The sequence below is a fragment of the Pempheris klunzingeri genome, chromosome 16 (assembly GCF_042242105.1).
Source record: "Pempheris klunzingeri isolate RE-2024b chromosome 16, fPemKlu1.hap1, whole genome shotgun sequence".
NCBI classification, from domain to species: Eukaryota; Metazoa; Chordata; class Actinopteri; order Acropomatiformes; family Pempheridae; genus Pempheris; species Pempheris klunzingeri.
The window spans coordinates 24051103-24068421 of record NC_092027.1 but is presented as its reverse complement, the minus strand read 5'-3'; the positions used below and the strand labels follow the sequence as shown (position 1 = coordinate 24068421).

At 43.9% G+C, this 17319-nt stretch overlaps 1 protein-coding gene across 2 annotated transcripts in view; it reads left to right on the top strand.

Moving 5' to 3' along the window:
* Nucleotides 1-1234: 1234 nt before the first annotated feature.
* LOC139215143 (growth factor receptor-bound protein 10-like) overlaps nt 1235-17319 on the top strand; it is a 38783-nt gene continuing 22698 nt past the window's right edge. Inside the window, exons 1-5 of one of the 2 annotated variants that reach the window (XM_070846011.1) lie at nt 1235-1337; nt 4266-4373; nt 8527-8620; nt 15179-15449; nt 15684-15807. In XM_070846011.1, the coding sequence (XP_070702112.1) occupies nt 4323-4373; nt 8527-8620; nt 15179-15449; nt 15684-15807 (540 nt within the window). In that variant the 5' untranslated portion in view covers nt 1235-1337; nt 4266-4322. Of the gene's footprint in view, nt 1338-4265; nt 4374-8526; nt 8621-15178; nt 15450-15683; nt 15808-17319 lie in introns of those variants that run through there. The other variant, XM_070846012.1, reaches the window with a different exon arrangement.

Here is a 17319-nt window from a genome sequence, read left to right as displayed (position 1 = left end):
AGAAGTTAAACAGCATTATTGCCAGCACGTGTACATGGTAGTGGGATTGTTTTTACCTTTGGTTTGACATTTGACATTTTAATTCAAACTGGAAAATTCATTACATACCGACAATGTCATGTGCAGCAGAGTAAAATAAATCGCTGCTGTGTGGCTGTATCTGCGGACAAATGTGCAAAATGCTCTTAATTTTAAGCTAAAAGCTAACAACAGAATGCCAACATGTCACTGTCTTAGCTAAGTGTGTTGAGATGCTAACACAAATGCTAATTAGCACTCAACCATTGAATAGTTAATAGCTGCGCCCAAAACTTGTATATTATGCACCCTGGTATTACTAAAGTCCTGCCACATCCCTTCGTATAGCGTGTTTGTGGTCCCCAAAAGTGAGGTTAGGGTGTACATTTGATTAGGTTTATCACCTCTGTGGTTTTGGACCAAATACTTCTGTCTAAATACTGCACTTGTAGTTTTAAAACCACCATTAATCCTTACAGTCTGTTCATGGCCCTCAGTAGGGAGATAGTGACCTTACCATGCTCTATTTTGAACTCCTACGGTATGGCTGTAATATGCCTATAGGGACTTTGGCTGTTTTAAATGTGTGGTGAGATTTGACATACAGGACATATGCTGCAGGCTACAGTGCAGGTACATACTGTACGCCTGCAGCACTGACACCAGATGGATGGTTGACACTAATGACTATCACTTCAGCTCAGAGTGGAGGCCTCCCTCCACTTGTACGGTTAAAGTCAGGTCTCGGACACGCTGCAAAGAATGTCAACCTTTGCAGTTATTTTGAGGCTTCAAAAGGGGGGATTTTTCTTTCAAAATAAAATGACAGGACAAGTTCCGCAAATTAGTGAAACTCAGTAAAGATAGATTGTCGTTTTCTGCGTAAAGACGTGGACCCTGACTACCTGCATGTTAAAAAACAGGTTTACTTTTTGCAGTGTGCTGCTGTGAACAGGGCGGGGCGGAGAGGAGGTTTCCTTCAGTGTGTGTGTGTGTGTGTGTGTGTGTGTGTGTGTGTTTGCGCGCGCGCGCGTGCAGAGAGCGAGAGGAGTCAGCTGGTCGGAAAGTGCAGGTTGAGATCGGCGCATGTGTGCGCGTGTTTGGATGTGTGCGAGTGTGAGCGTGCGAGGAAAGCACGTCGAGGGGGTGGGGGTGGGGTTGGGGGACAAGGTGAAGACAACAGAGCTGCGGACAGTTTTTTTTAGAGGGGGGAGCAGTTTGTGTGGAGACCCAGACGAGGACGGTCGAAGCGCGCCGGGTGCTGCTCCGCCGCGCGTCCGGAACACGACTCTTGAGCTGCGTCCTGCCCTTTGATTACCGTAAGCACTTCGGTTATTTGTTTGGAAACTCAGTATAGCTCGCATGTGCTTTAGCTCGGTGTCAAACATTCTGTCGGTGGGAGCTGACTGCTCATGGACGGGGTTGCAGAGGAGGGTAGACGCTTTTCAACTTACTTTACCAACGCATTCATTCGCAGAAATAAGACTGGACTGGCATGTTGTTTTGGCTGTGGCATGAGCTGCTAGGACAGCGCGCTTATCTACTATCCTCTCAAACTACTGTAGTTGGTATAGCCTATGGAGACACTGGCTTTTGAAATGATACCGAGCACATGCAAGATGTTGTTATTGGCATTCTGAAGATCCCCAGCTGGAGCACGAAGTTATTTTAAGTCTGTTAAACACCACATGGCTGCAGTCACACAGAGACTATTGGTAGTGATGGATGTAGGTAGCCAAGAATCGGCACATCTCCTCCTCAACACACCAGTCAGCCTAGATGCTCCATCAGTGTCACAAAGCCTCTGCAGGAACTGTTCCCTCTCCTCACTGTAACTGTGCTTTGGTCTCTTCCACTAATTGCTACTTTGTAAGAGAGTAATCTGAAGCCACAGTGCATGCAGGAGGCTGCATCAAGGAGGATAAGCTGGTGAGTGTGTGTGTTGATGGTCTGTCATAAAGCTCCATTAGCTGTGACTTAATGTAGGCTAATCTCTGCACGCTGCTAAACATCCACCTTCCTTCCTTCCTGGTACATAAAGAAGACTGCAGGTCTGTTTAGGATCAGGTAACATGAAGGCCCATAAGAGGCCCTCGGTGGCAGACTTGTGCCACTGTGTGTGAGGAGCAGATGGAGATAGATAGTATACAATTAAAGCAATGCAGCCCTTGTATTTTTTTTATAAGAAAATGCAGTCATAATCACTGTAAACCTGTTACTATAATGCACTTAGTGTCAGCATCTGAGCTCATTTGTACTTAGAAAGATTTAAAAGTGTGGTGTGTTATACCCACGCACGCACACACACACACACACACACACACGTGTGGCATTATTAAGTTGCTCCCTGCCCCATTTAATTCTCTAGATCTCCCCGTATGACCAGTAAAGCTGAATTACTCCCTTTCTCTACAGGAGGAACCACAAATGTCAGCAAATGTCAAGCAGTTGGAGCTTTGGGTTTGCTTTCAGGCTCATTAGCCACACATATGATCAGCCCCGCTTGCCCTTTTGGCCAGCAGTTTCATTGTTTTAAACACACACACACATGCAAGAGCTTGTGAGGTATAAAACTGGTAGCAGTAAAAAAAAAAGTGGAGAGGCTGTCTTTTCTGTATGTGTGCAACTGTGCACACACATCCAGACACATTCTCAGTCAGCAGAGTGACCTAAAGATAGCAGAGCCCCAGTGGAAACTGTAATTAGTGGGGTGAAAAGAGAGGGAGAAGAGAGGAGGAGGGGAAGGAGGAGGAGGAGGAGGAGGAGGAGGAGGAGGAAGACATATTGTTTGAACCATCTGATATCTGTTATATAATGACCTGTACAATGGAGACATGCTGGGAGAAAAAGTGAAGAGAAACCAGAAGAGTCGAAGAGTGAGAGGCACTATTTAGTGTGTGTGTGTGTGTGTGTGTGTGTGTGTGTGTGTGTGTGTGTGTGTGTGTGTGTGTGTGTGTGTGTGTGTGTGTGTGTGTGTGTGTGTGTGTGTGTGTGTGTGTGTGTGTGTGTGTGTGTGTGTGTGTGTGTGTGTGTGTCTTCAGTTTTCTGAAGCTTTGTTGGAGGCAGTATCGGTTGCTGCACTTCCTGAAATGTGTATGTGGGCTGCAGAAATATCCATCTTAACAAGTCCTCTCTTCCTGTGTGGAGCGTTTGTATTTTTCTTGAATTGAGAGAAAAATCCAGTTTATAAGCTGGACATCTCTAAAGTGTTACTGCAGCTTTCCAAGAAACTGGGTGGGCAGTTAGAAGTTCTTAAAGGGAACAGTCAATTAGATTTTGATGGTGATCTGGGATTTCCACCAACAGGCGAGGAAAGCGTTTTCGAGCCAAAACAATGAAACAAATGGAGATCGAAATCCGACTCCAAAACAACATCGTGCAGGCCCAAGGAAGCCATTTATCTTCACATTTAAGTGGTTGGAATAAGTTTTGGGGTGTAACTGCGAGTTGTATAATCATTTTTCTGTCTTTCTTGAAGTCAACTTGCATCAGAAATGTCCTTCTGTTCAACAACACAGCAATATAAATTGACTTGCATAGTCATCCATCAGGATGTTTTTGCTCCCAGCAACATCAGACTCAATGCTGAACAGCTTGAAATGTATTGCAGTGTGTGTATCCCCTTTCCAAACTCACAACTTCCCTGCTTACTCACAGCAGATAATGCCGCACAATGCAGTGAAAATAGGCGACTCCTATTTCAAGTTCCTTCTGAAGGGCTCTCCCTCTCTTCCCCCCCTTTTGCCTTCCCCATCAGTCTGCAGGTGGTGAGTGGTCATGTGTTGCTAGCTTAGAGAGGGTTTCTTATTTAATCTTAAGCCCCAAGCTTTGTTTGAGAACTGACTTGTGTGTGTGTGTGTCGTACACAATGGCTGTGTTTACATTGGATTCGGTGTGCACATGTTCATCCATGCATGTGCATTCATTCGCACATGCAGGCTTTGTTTTCTCTTTAGCAGAGAGAGGGGTGTCGGGGGTTTGTCTTTTGTCTTTAGGCATACCAAATGGATACCGGTTTTACAAAGTTCACAACTCGCACCTGGGATGGTTTTTGGATGTTGTTAAGTCCCTTCTTTTTGTGTGCGAGTTACTCCCGTTAGGTTTCTCTTTCACCTTCACCGTTCAGTTCATTATGAGAGTTTGTGGTTTCTCCCCTAATTTCAGTGTTGCCGGTTTAGTCAAAGGTGCTTTCTTTCCTCTTCTTCATCCTGTCTGTTTTCTGTGCTGTGTTCTTCCGTCATGTGCAGGGTGCTGGTGAGACCAGAGGGCATCATTCCCTACAAAGGGAAGACTGAAGGAACACCATGGCCTTAGCAGGATGCCCTGACTACTTCTTACATCACTCAAACTACCAGGTAAATATTTTGTGGTTTACGTGTGATTATCAATGGTGGCATATTGGTGTATGTTACACTAGAGTTAAGTGAACAGAAAATTATGAAATCCTGAAACAGAAAAGCTCATGCAGAGAAAAGCACTGGTGACACCTTTGACATTAAGTCCCTTGACATTGACTGTAAGCCAGCACACGCAATATCAATACTCCCATTGTTGATGTCACTAGTTGCACCTGTTACTAGTTGCACAAATTAAATTTCCTGTGTAATTAGGAAGCTAAGTTAGCAACTACTTGTGTAGGCCTACTTGCTATGTTTTCGCTCATCTCAGAAAAGAAGTTAGTGAATAGAAATGGTGAGTATCTACAAAAATAAGATCCATGTTGTAAAAAAATGTACAGTCAGTCAAACAACCTAAAAAAAATGGCATACAGGCATATTATCACCTGGTGTTGTGATGTTGGCATACTGCTATGTCTGTTGATGTATTCAGCATTGTTATTACAGAAATATTGATTAGTGCAGCTTTAAGTTTGGAATTATCTTTAGGTTAGGAAAGAGTTTAGGTTTTGGGTTAGGGTTAGGGAAAGACTGTTGACAAAAGTCCTCACACGTTAAGTACAAACCTCTCTGTGTCTATCAACATGTGTGCAGTGGCTCTGTGAATCTTCTTGCTTCACGGTGAATGACTCCCAGCCTAGTTAGGTGAAATGTGGCATCTCTGCTGCACAACAGACCCACTTCCACTGTCCAACTCCTGCAGAATGAGCCCTTTGTTTCTCAGCTTGGATTTTCTCCTCTCCAACCCTCCAGTAACCTAAAGAATTTGGCTAAAGAGCGTCGTGGAGGTCTATAAATAGAGCGCTAAACAAACAACAATAACAAACTGTGGGCTTTGTTTTGTGACAAGCCTGAAAGCTAAGGATTGATGGTATGACGTCTTAACTGGGACCGATGGGACGATGGAGGTGACGTAGCGTCAGCTGCGTTATTCCTCTTAATGGAGATACAAAAATGCAGCTCCCTACTAACCCAAACCGTGGGACTGCTGAGCCCCTGTTGAGCTGACACGAAGTTGGATTGGTTAACATTAGCTTCCAGGAAAGGGTTTTGCACCAGTAAGACTGCAGTGAATAGTGAATTGAATCCCCATAGAAAACAACATTCCTCCACCCTGCATCTAGTGGAGAAAAAACAGAGTTTGATAGTTAGAGGGAGAGAAGTGGGTTACAACATTGCTGTGTGTGTGTGTTTGTTATGTAAAGCTTGCCAGTTGACATACACAGCATGGCACACACACACACACACACACACACACACACACACACACACACACACACACACACACACACACACACACACACACACACACACCTCATGGAGTCTCTCTGTAGGCAGTGTCTGTAGGTTTAGTGTGTATAGATAAGGCGCAAATGAGTCCTCTTTTCAGCATACTTACATAACCCTATACATAACGCCAGGCATGTTTGGGAATCTGGGCCACGTTCCAGGCCAGTCTCCGAAGTGTGTGTGTGTGTGTGTGTGTGTGTGTGTGTGTGTGTGTCTATCTTAGTGAGAACTTTGGATCAGTGCCAGAGATGTCTCAGAGAAAGCAGCCAGCAACTCTCGCTTTCTTTCTCTCTATTCCCCTCCATGTCCCTATGTATGAGTGTATATTTGTTAATGTGCAGACACATGAACTGCAGAGCAATAAGAAACCACAGTCCACAGACCCAAACCTCAGCTGAGTTATGACTTTAACCAATCAGAAGAGTGGAATGAATGAAGCGTTTAATGGACACCCCCCCCCCAAATGTCAGTATTTGTGCCAACAGTCCTGAACATGTCTCCTCTGTTAAAGACCATGGACTACGTTTCTTTCTTTTTTTAATTTTCTGAGAGGTCAGAGGTCAGCGGCTGCATGCTTTGGTTACTATGGCATGCTCAGTCTTGTACTTGTGCTTTCGAGGAATCATACCTCTTTGATGCTTTGAAAAAAAAGTATGTTAAAATGGCAGGCTGTTAATGCTGTGGGCTATAGAGTGAAAGAGGTTCCTCATGATAAAAAAAAAAAGTTAGAGTAGCCATGACTACTCATGAACAAGAGTAACCTCACGATGTGGAGCTGATAGAAACTCCAGGGGCACAAGTTCTGCTGACTCCAACAACCATGACATTTGTCCAAACAAATGTGTCAAGACTCCAGAATCCAGGACGAGAAACAACTCACTCAAATCCAAAAAAAGCACACGAGACGACTCCTCAACTCTCCGTTCTTGTTTTTGGAAATGATGCGCTCTGGAAATCACCACAACACTACGGCAGAACAGAGAATCAAAGCAAGCAGTGCTTTGGAAGAACAGAGCAAGCAGGAGGGACACCATCGTTCAAAGCCTTCAAGTGCAAGGTCTCTTTGCACTCCCTCCAACAACCCTTTTACACCACTCATTTACCTGTTCAGGTTTTTAAGAGATGGAATTTAAGGAACTGTTCAAAGATGGTTTTACCAAAGACTGCAGTTTATCCGTCAGAATATTACATCCCAGAAGTACTTGAACAAGACATATGTCTGTACATTTTGCCAAGGATACAAATCACCCCTTTAGTCCCTGAAGAAGACCAGTGGTGATGAGGTTGGGTGGCCCAGGCTAAAATAACCTACACCACTCTTAACCACTATTGGATGGATTGCCATGAAATCTTCTACAGACATTGGACATGGTGCCCAATAAGTTTGGTGACTTTTCCTGTAGTGCCACCAGAAAGTTGACATTTTTGGCTTTTAATGAAATGTCACAAACTATTGGATGGATTACCATGAAATGTGTTACAGACAGTAATGTCCCACTCTGAATTGTGCTAACTTTGGTAATCCGTTAACTCACTTTGATTTCAGTTTGCCAGATACTTTGGTTTCTGGCTAAAGACATGGAAAGCTAATGAAATAACCCCATCAGCCCAAGCAGCATTTCATTTGATATGAGTATGTCTTGGCATATGCTAGCGGGCTGCCAGCTTTAGCCTTGTATTCAGTGGACAGACATGGGAGCGGTATCGATCTTCTTGCCTAACAGGGTGTCTACACAAGAGATGTTAGCACAGCAACAGAAGCAGCTACATTTGTCCATTTTAAATGCATTCAGGTAGAATACAGGTTGTGTAGGTCATCTGCTTGCCGTAGGTTACTAAAGAAAATGGGCTTAAAGTGTAGAAATACACCTACTGCTTGTCTGTTGGAGCAGGATTGTACTTTTTCTGTGTATTTGAAGTAATGCTCATTGTTGCTTGCATGCTGGCTTGTATTTCTCTGACATGATGAGTAAGATGTGCTGTATCAGAGGGAGTTTACTGGAGGAGCTGTTGTATCTTTACCTAGTCAGCTCTAGCAGAAGCCTGCAGACTTTCTTTGTCAGCCCACAGGCCCTGCAGCCAAGTTGCCTTCCTTGGAAAGCTTTTGGCCGCCGCTTCTCAGAGCTATAAATCTTACTCTGGGCATTTATGGATGTTTTCGAAGCACCAAGGGGAGCTGCAAGTGTGTGTGTATGTGCATACATGCACAACAGGACCCCTGGCCACGAGCAGTTCCTGGAAGCAATGCTTCCGCGTTCTTCCTTTTCCTAGAAAAGGGAAGATTGAAAATTTGTTTGGCTTTCTTCCCCGTCTTTCTCCTCTGCAGCTTTCTTGCCTTGAGGCTGCTTCAAATTAGACAATGTGTGAGGAGCTTGGCAGTGTATGCGTGCATCTCCAGACGTGTGAGATTGTACAAGTGTGCCAGAACTGGTATGTTTTTGCTCTAAGAATGATTGATCTGTTTTTTTTTGTTTTGTTTCTTTTAATCAGTACCTGATGCAGCTTTCACATGTGAGAGTTTGTGTATGAGTTTGTGCAAGTGTTTGTGTGTGTGTGTCTTGAGTGAGAGAGAGGGCGAGGGCAGGGGGTCATAAAATCACAGTACCACAGGGTCAAAGTGTCACTGGTCTCTGAACTTGAGGCTTGATGTTCCTCGAGAACAGAGGCAGGAACCCACCCTTTGTCTGACCCTCTGAACTCTGTGAAAATAACACGTTGTTTCACCCTCCTCTAACACATCTGACACCTTAAACCCATTGCATGTTTTTTTTTACTGCATGTTTTTTTTTTAATCTTTCTTTTTTTCTGCCTTGTTTGACAGGAGAGCATGGACCGCACTTCCTCTCGCAGGCCCGATGAGCTGATTGTTCCAGGCTTTCAACGATCGGCCAATCAAAATTTGCCACATCACCATGGTAACTTTCCTCTCCTCATCCAAGCTATGTGAAATCTGTTCAGGGATTTCAATCAAAATCTGAAATATGGTCAATATTCTCCCATCTTTATGTACTCTTTATCTTGTAAAACATGGATGACACTGTTCAATCCATGTTATTTCTGTTTTTCATACCTCTTTTTATGGGATCTCTCCACAGTCAAATTGTATTTGCCGACCTACTGAATCCTGTCTTCCTGTCTTCCTAGAACCCCCCCACGTCTGTCTATCTCCATCTCCATCTAGGACATTTTCTCCCTTCATCATTGCAGGCTCTGCAGTCCAGATGGAGAGGTTATAGACGAGTGTTAAAGTGCCCCCCTCCTTTTTTTTTAGTACTCAGCACTTTTCTACAAACCCCCGACCCCCCCAGTACACACACACACACACACACACACACACACACACACACACACACACACATCCATATGTTTACCTGCTCTCAATATATTCCCAGAAATCCCTTCAGCCATCGTAGAAAGTCCTGGGAATCCTTTTGGAAAGCGGCCAACTTGAGGAGTGGAGAGGCTGTAAATTCTCCCTCCCGTTTCTCTTTTGGGTTGGTGGCTTTGTCTGCTTGATTGTCTGCTCTGCTGATGTGTGGTGGTAAAGCTCATGTAAGACGATTGAATATGGCTTCACGTGAACGGGTTGAGCGGATGGTGTGTTTATATAGGCCTGTAGGTCACCCAGTGCCGGGCAGAGGGGAGTTAATAGAAAGTAGGCCATAGGTCTGTGGGGCAGGGGTGGAGATAGTTGAAGGTATGCATGTTCATACTCGAATACAGGCAGTGACACTACGGCCGATCCCACAGTGATTAGAGGAGGTTTTCTACAGTCGCAGAATTCCATTAAGACAAAATAAATTACCTGTTTATTTGGATTCCACTTTGTAGCAACTCTGGACCCATTTTGGTCATTCCTATACAGCTTTTTTTCTTAGTCTGCGATCAGAATGAAATGTAAGGGCCTCTTTAAAGAGCTGTCTGACATTTCACAAGCACAGAAGAAGAAATTTTGACTTGAGCTACCGATTTGTCCAACGTATGAAGCCTAATATACCAGACTGTAATGCAGAAAGCATTTGCACTTGTGCTCTTGTCACCCACACATAAGAATGATTGCAGCAGTTTTATATCCACTTTGTGGTAGTTATAAATGTAATTCTGGAAAATGGAAAAGCGCTAAATGAAGTAGATTACACTGCATTAAACCACAAATTAATGATACTCACAGCACAAAAGTAGCCATGGATATTACTTTTCAGTGAATGTCAATGTACTCTAGGTTTGTATACAGTTATCCACATATGTAAATTGAGATAAGCAAGAGAAGGATTATAGGAGCTGTGTGGGGAGAAAACACTAATTTTACTGAATCTCCAATAAAGAGCACACACCAGCTATAGAGAAGACGATGAAAACTAGATCTCAAGAAATTGGGGATGTTAATACTTAACTAATAATACTAATAATAATAATACTTAACTGATAATACTTAATACCTAAGACTTAACCAATGGCCAAGCCATTATGGGGCCCTCTGCAAAATTTGATTTAGGGGGTCAACCACCGCCTCGGCGCCCTCAATAGAATCAAGGTCAGAATAAGCTCTACTGACCAAGTATGACCAAGGAATGACTCTGGTTTTTCATATTCACGATGTAGAGGGGTTAGATTATCTGCGAGTATATGTGTGTATGTACAATTTACAGCATAAGCCTTCTTAGGTTTATATTGATAGTGATATAATGATGATGATACTGTGAAATATTATTCTAATACAATACTGTTGTCAAATGTGGTCTGGTGTTAATTTGCACTTAAATATTCAAAGTACTAAGTGGCAGAATGAATTTGTACAAACCAAATAACAGATTAACAAAAGCATGATCTCTAGATCAAACCGAAAAAAATAAACACAGTCAAACACACTCGGACCAGTTTTACTGTTTTCCCGGTTGAATGTAATATTGAATGAATGGACGATACACAGATCCAGCAGTTTACAGTGAGGAGAACGATGAAACTGTACAAACCGGCTCAGTGTCAGCGGACTCCAGGCCTAAAGGCGTCCAGTACTTCTGTAGTCACTCGTTCTCCTCTTGTGAAGACAAAGTTCCTCCTCGTACTCTGCTACCGCTCTTCAAAAAAACAGTCACTCTGACAGCTTGCTGCCTGGAAATAGACAGACCTGAATGTAACCTTGCCACACAATGCTAAGTTAGCTTCATTCAACATTGTTTGTTACCATATGATGATTCTGAGGTCAAACATCCTGAAAGTTTGCACTTCATCAGCTTTATCCATACATGCAGGCTCTGGTGATCCACTCCGGTTATAACTTATGTATTGAAATTGAAATTTTTACCTGCCTTGTCGCAACCTGTATACACAGAGAGGGAGCCCTGGACACAGGCTGCGATGCATTTCGAACACGTCATTGACATAGGGTTGCCAGGTCACACTATCTGTCAATTCAGCAAATGATGCATGAGTTTGGGGCCCCCTGGTGGCAGGGGCACCTTAAGCAGCCACTTAGACGCTGGTCTATCACTGGAAAGGGTAGGACCGAGTGGCCCAACTGGGAGAAGTGTCTCCACCAGGTTGCCATGGTTACCCCGACAGCAGCTGTATAGCCACCAGAACATATGCTAAATCCTCCTTTCGCTGCATTATATTGGTTTTATACATTGCACAAACACTCTTTAAGCAACATTAATATGTTGTACATGTTTCACTGACCGTATTAACCTAGCAAAATTCCTATCGTCCATTACTGTTAACGGTTAATTATTAACATCCCTAGAAATGAATCGGATGTCTGACGGATGATGACTTCAGTGAATAATACACCCAGATACTGTTTCATTCTGACTTTGCACTCCAGAGAAGCATCACATTAGTCTCACTGACAGACGTGCTGTATATTTAGATCATGCCTGGCTCAGGTTACATGCCCTTCATTTAAAGCAGCCCTGTCTTTTTGATGGTCTGACGGCACATGTCTTGATACATACCAAGGTCTTGACTGTATGTAAGCCAGCCAATATAATGGACCAGATTTAATATTTTATTCATAATCTTTACTATGAAGCCTCTGCTTCACTTCAGTAGAGTTATTTAATTAAGCTGTGCATTATATCTACAGATGTCAGCTAATTCTCACTAAAAGCTGAGTAACTTTAATGATTGTCAACAGGACAGCACATTTACACATTATATGTGCCGAACTAAATCCGAGACCTCGCTAGTTTCATGGTTACTTCATTGTCCATAATGCACCACAGGGCATTTTTGTGCCAAACTGGAGGATTTGTATTGCATACACTCAATTGCACTTTGCCCTTGAAACCCTGAACGTCCAGCTCTGTTCTCTGACCTCTAGACTGCTGTCCGAGATGGATGATTGCAGGTTGTCGTGGCCAGGGACAGAGAGCCCTCATTCAGTGTATTCTGGGATCTTACAGGAATGAATTACCACGGTTGTATGGTAGGTTTTGTTGTCAGATGCTAGCCAGAGTGCTGCAGCAGTTCATCTACATTCAAAGTCACAGTTGGTAGAAGAGAGGGAGGAGAAGACATTTTCATGCCATATGTCCTCTGGCTTCTCTGACTGAGGCCAGCAGTGCAGCGTGGGCCAAGCCAGCAACGGGAGGACGGAAAGGAATGCCAATGATACAGTCATTATCCTCCTAAAGCTGCACTAGGCTGCATTTTTATGTAAAACACCAGTCGGCTTATCAGCCTTAATCACAAACTGGTGCTCCAACAGAGACTAGCTACAAGAGAGAAGATCTTCCTATTCTCAAGACTAAAAGGATGGACGAGATTTTTGACCTTGTTGAAATATTGGATTTAGTTTAGTAAAACCAATATGAGGTCAGTCCAGAGAAAAGATGGACTCGCCAATGACAGCTGAACCAATAATTCTCCACTACCTCCTCTGCTCCCAGAGCTTATGCTAATTTTTAAAGCTGCTTTGATTCCATCCTGAGGGGACCATGAATGTTTGTGGCACTCCATTGAATAGTTGTTTAGACATCTCAAGACAATGAATGTCAACATGTTGTTGGCTCTTGATAAAAGGTTATCAGGCAGGTTATCAGTAAAGTCAATGGGATTCATCCTCTGAGAACAACGGATATCTGTATTAAATCTCATAGAAATCTCAAGTAGTTGTTGAGAGATTTCGCACCTGGACCTGTGGACACTTCCATCCCTACAGCCGTGCTGCTAGCATGGCTAGACAGCTCTTGTCGACTTAAAGTTTCATCCCTGATCGTGGCTTTCACTGTTTCACATTCATCTCCAATTTTATTATTTTTGGGACAAGTCAAAGTATAAATTCAAGGCCAACACTCACCAGATTTCTGGATATTGACCTTCTGAAAACTAAAATTTATGGCTCCACCTGCAGCCGTCTGTGTGTAATGGGCCAGTGTGCAATAAGATATATTGACATGTTACATTAAGAAAAGCAGGGGTGTAAATAAAACAGTGAAATGATGGCTAAGTTCCATTTATCTGGCATTATTCATGCTGGCTGACTGTCACACTGTGAACAGAGATCCGTGGTTAATGTATTTAGTAACACGTGCTTTTCCTACTACAGCTCAACTGTCTGCTGTGAAAAAGGCCTATAATATATTACGTTACTTAAGAACCATCTCTGTGTGTCCTCATTTGCTCTCCTGGTCTTTTCCAACTGTGTGCCCCCCCCCTGGAATCCCTAGAATCACATGACCTTGTGTCCCAGACTGTCCTTTATGTGTGTGTGTGTGTGTGTGTGTGTGTGTGTGAGTGAGTGTGTGTGATGCATACCTCTTTGTGATCTGAGATCAGACGAGCAGACTCCTGCTGTTTTTGGTACAGCAATATTTTTTCCACTCTGTGTGTGTGTGTGTGTGTGTGTGCGCGCGCGCATTACATTGTGTTTTTTCTGTTAATTCGCCTGTATAATTACACACACATGCTAATCAGCACTGCATAGTGTACATGGTGTCCTAGGCTCTTCTGTGTGTGTGTGTGTGTGTGTTTTGGTACCCTACTTTGTCCTGATCATTTGGCCACCATATGCCACGAACAGGCTGGTGAATGTTCCCAGAGTGCTGCAATTTCTTCCTACAGGAATGTCAGGAATTCTGTGTGTGGTGTTGGGGTGGGACGTACATAGGACCAAAGGGCTTTGGACACACATGTACAGTACACACCCACTGAGACATACCACATTTGTGAGGACATTTGCCAGACCCACTAAGTCTTGCTCTTAGTGTGCTCTTATCCTAAAACTGACTGTATTAGAGATTTTAACAGTCCACTTTTACTACTCGCTGGCAGTGCGCATTAGTCTGTAAGATATTTACTAGGCCTAATAATTCTGTAGGGATGATACATGGAAAATAATTAGTGCAGTCAGCAAGTTCAGCTTAATTTGTCTCAGATTTTGCAGTGTTCAGTACTGTAAAAAAGTGTATTAATTTAGCATTGAAGAATAAAAAGGAGTGATTGAAGAGCAGGCCATCAAACCATGTAGGGGAGCTCACAAGAGGCCTTCCAAATCCTGGTCCAACTTCAGTTAATTTATAACAATTCAGGTTAAAAGACAAGCACTGACTGGCAACTGCCTCATTGACTCAGCTGCAGCTCCAGAGACTCTGGTCTGGTCTGGTCTGGTCTGGTCTGGTCTGGTTTGGTTGTGTTGTTCAGTCCGTGGGTGACTGTTGGTTCCACGTCCCAATGCTTGATTGACAACTCAGCCTCTTGAATGACAGGTTTCACATAACCTGACCAATGGCGAGCTAGTGGGTTAGTGTACTACACAGCCACCGGAGGAAATCCAAGCCAAAGTGAAATCCAACACGAGGAGTGAAACTTCAAAACAAGGCTGTGTGCTGTCTCTGTCTCTCTCTGCTCAATGCTTCATGGTGTACCATAATGCCATGATGGGCTTCTGGTAATATTTTCACTGTTGACGCTGCTGAATTGAGACTAATTAAAGGTGCTAGTCAGAATTGCATTATCTCATCTGTACAGCTGGAGTGGGACAAAAAGTCAAAATACTGAACTGTGTGATGCCTGGTCACCCTTCATGGAGCGTGAAGCAGACTGTTCTTCCTAACAGGCTTCCTTTATCAATAACTACATTTGCTTCTAAGTGTATACTCTTTAAATAGAGAAATAAAAATACAAAACAAGACACATCTCTAGAACCTTTTTACCTTTTTATTAATCCATATCTCACATCAGCTGTGATGACCACTAAGAGAACAGCTATGAAATCACTCTGATTCTTCTCCAGCTCTGTTTTATTCAGCACTAAACTTGGCTGCTACAGTTGAACCAGACAGAATAATTTAAGTCTAATCTCATTTACAGAGAGAGTGACCACAGCAGTCTATGAAGGATGATTATAATGAACTGCAGCTGGTTGTAGATGGTTTTGAAATAATCTCTCAAACACACCTAGTGGATTTCTGCCAACCTGCAACTTTTGCTGTCGCTCTCACTCACTTTCCCCCCTCCACCTGCTCCCACAGACGACGATGTGGACCTGGAGCAGCTGGTGAATGACATGAACTCCTCCATGGAGAGTGTGTACTCCACGCAGGCAGACACGGCGCTGCTCCTGAACAACGGCCACGTGCAAGCTTCACACCATCATCACCACCTCCACCACCACCACCACATGCACCCTGCCTACTCGGGACACGGCCAGGCCCACCATCGCCACATCCCACCCCTGCCCCCTTCCTCCCCCTCCAGGGAGAGGCTGCGGCACTCTCAGCCCATGCACATCCAGGCCATCAGGTAGGCACGCATAACCTGCCCCCTCCACCACACCCCCCCTGCATTAATTTAATTGTTTTATGTATTAAGTTTCAGATCGCATTGCCTGAGGAAGAACAATTTTGTTTTTGTTACATTAAAAACAGTCTCAGTCAAAAAAAGTGTTTGCTTGGTCACAGGTCAGAGGTGCGATTTTAGACACCCATCATCATGCTCAGCCAGGACAGTGACGAGTGTGTGTGTCTCCCTCTGCAGGTGCCTGCAGGAAGAGCAGCAGCTGCGTCCAGCCTCCTTGCCGGCCATCCCCAACCCATTCCCTGAGCTGTGCAGCCCCGCAGGCTCCCCTGTTCTCAGCCCCATACAGACCTCCGACAACCACGTGAGTACACCTGTACCACCACTATTACAAACTCTCTGAAATGATACAACTGACAGGAGGAGGCATGGACTTGTCATCACATATTGCAGCATACAGACAAATGTCTCTGTGGTGTTATATTAAATTTTCGTCAGTTTTTGGACTTGTTACTGGTCAATATCATGATTGTTGAACGTTTTGGACTCTTCATGGTAGTATTGTAGTCTTTTACTTGACCACTATCACAAGAGTGTGTGTGTGTGTGTGTGTGTGTGTGTGTGTGTGTGTGTAAACCAGCTGACTGGCCTGTTATGTTCAGGTCAGAGCAGCATGTGTTGACTTTGGCTGCGGACAGCCTTTCCTTCCATTACACAACAGCTCACCCAGGGTTATCTGACTCTGTGTGACTGTGTGTGTGTGTAAGCGTCATCATCAATCACATGTACAGACATATGCACACACTCACATGCATAGTGAAAGACATGTTTTGCCATGGAAGGGGATGAGCGATGTCTCCAGGATGCTGCAGACAGAGTGCAGACTTCCGTAGGGAACCTGGGAATACGGCTGGGAACGTCTGCAGGTCGGATCTCTCTGAAACTTCTGAATCCGTCTGCCGGCTTTGGCAAGACAGGCGGCCATGTCCGGTTCACACGCTTCAACCCTGGCTCCTAGCGTCACTCTGTGTGTGTGTGTGTCAGTCACAGACTTGCCCTTCCTTCCCCCGGCAGAGCCTCCTGTTCCAGGAATGTTCCATCCCTCTCAAAGATGTTTTCAGGATGCCCACCCTGAACAATAAAAGTTATTTTAGATGCTTTCTTTCTTGCGCTCTCGTCCACACATGCACACATTGATACACAGGTAGATACTCACACAGGTGGCATTGTCCACACACACACACACACACACACACACACACACACACACATAAATAAGCATGTGATAAAGCAAAGCATTATTTTTGCATTTTGTTGACATCATCTCACATGGTCTGGAGTCAGAGAGCAAGTTTGCAGATTGTACAAATGATCCTTTGTTTGTGTTTGAGCCTGAGAGCTGACTGGATTTTGCATCGTGGTTCTTTCCCAGAACATCTTCATTTTGTCCAGTTTAGTTTATTTAACTGTTGTCTTGCATATCTAAAGAGGCAAACAATCAGTCAGATTTTGTGTTAACTTGTTTATTTAGAGAATTTGAGCTGCAGTTTGAGGTGTTTGTGTGGGATTTCATTTGAAGCTGCTTCACATATGCTTTGTATCAGACATCGATGACTCATTACTGCTTTAATTTTTCAAACAGATTACAGGTCAGAGTTTGGGCAGCATTTTGCTTCTTCTTTACTGTATTTTTCGTGGCACGTTACCAGGTTGGTTTTCGGCAGGAAATTCTTCAGGACTGCTCATAATGGCACAAAAACAGGAAGGTGGTAGTATTCTTCCAGCACGAAGAGCGATAAAGCTCGAGCTGGAAGGAGAGTAAAAGGCCCAACAAAAAAATCACTTCCAACATTCCATCATGTTTATCATCATCAGC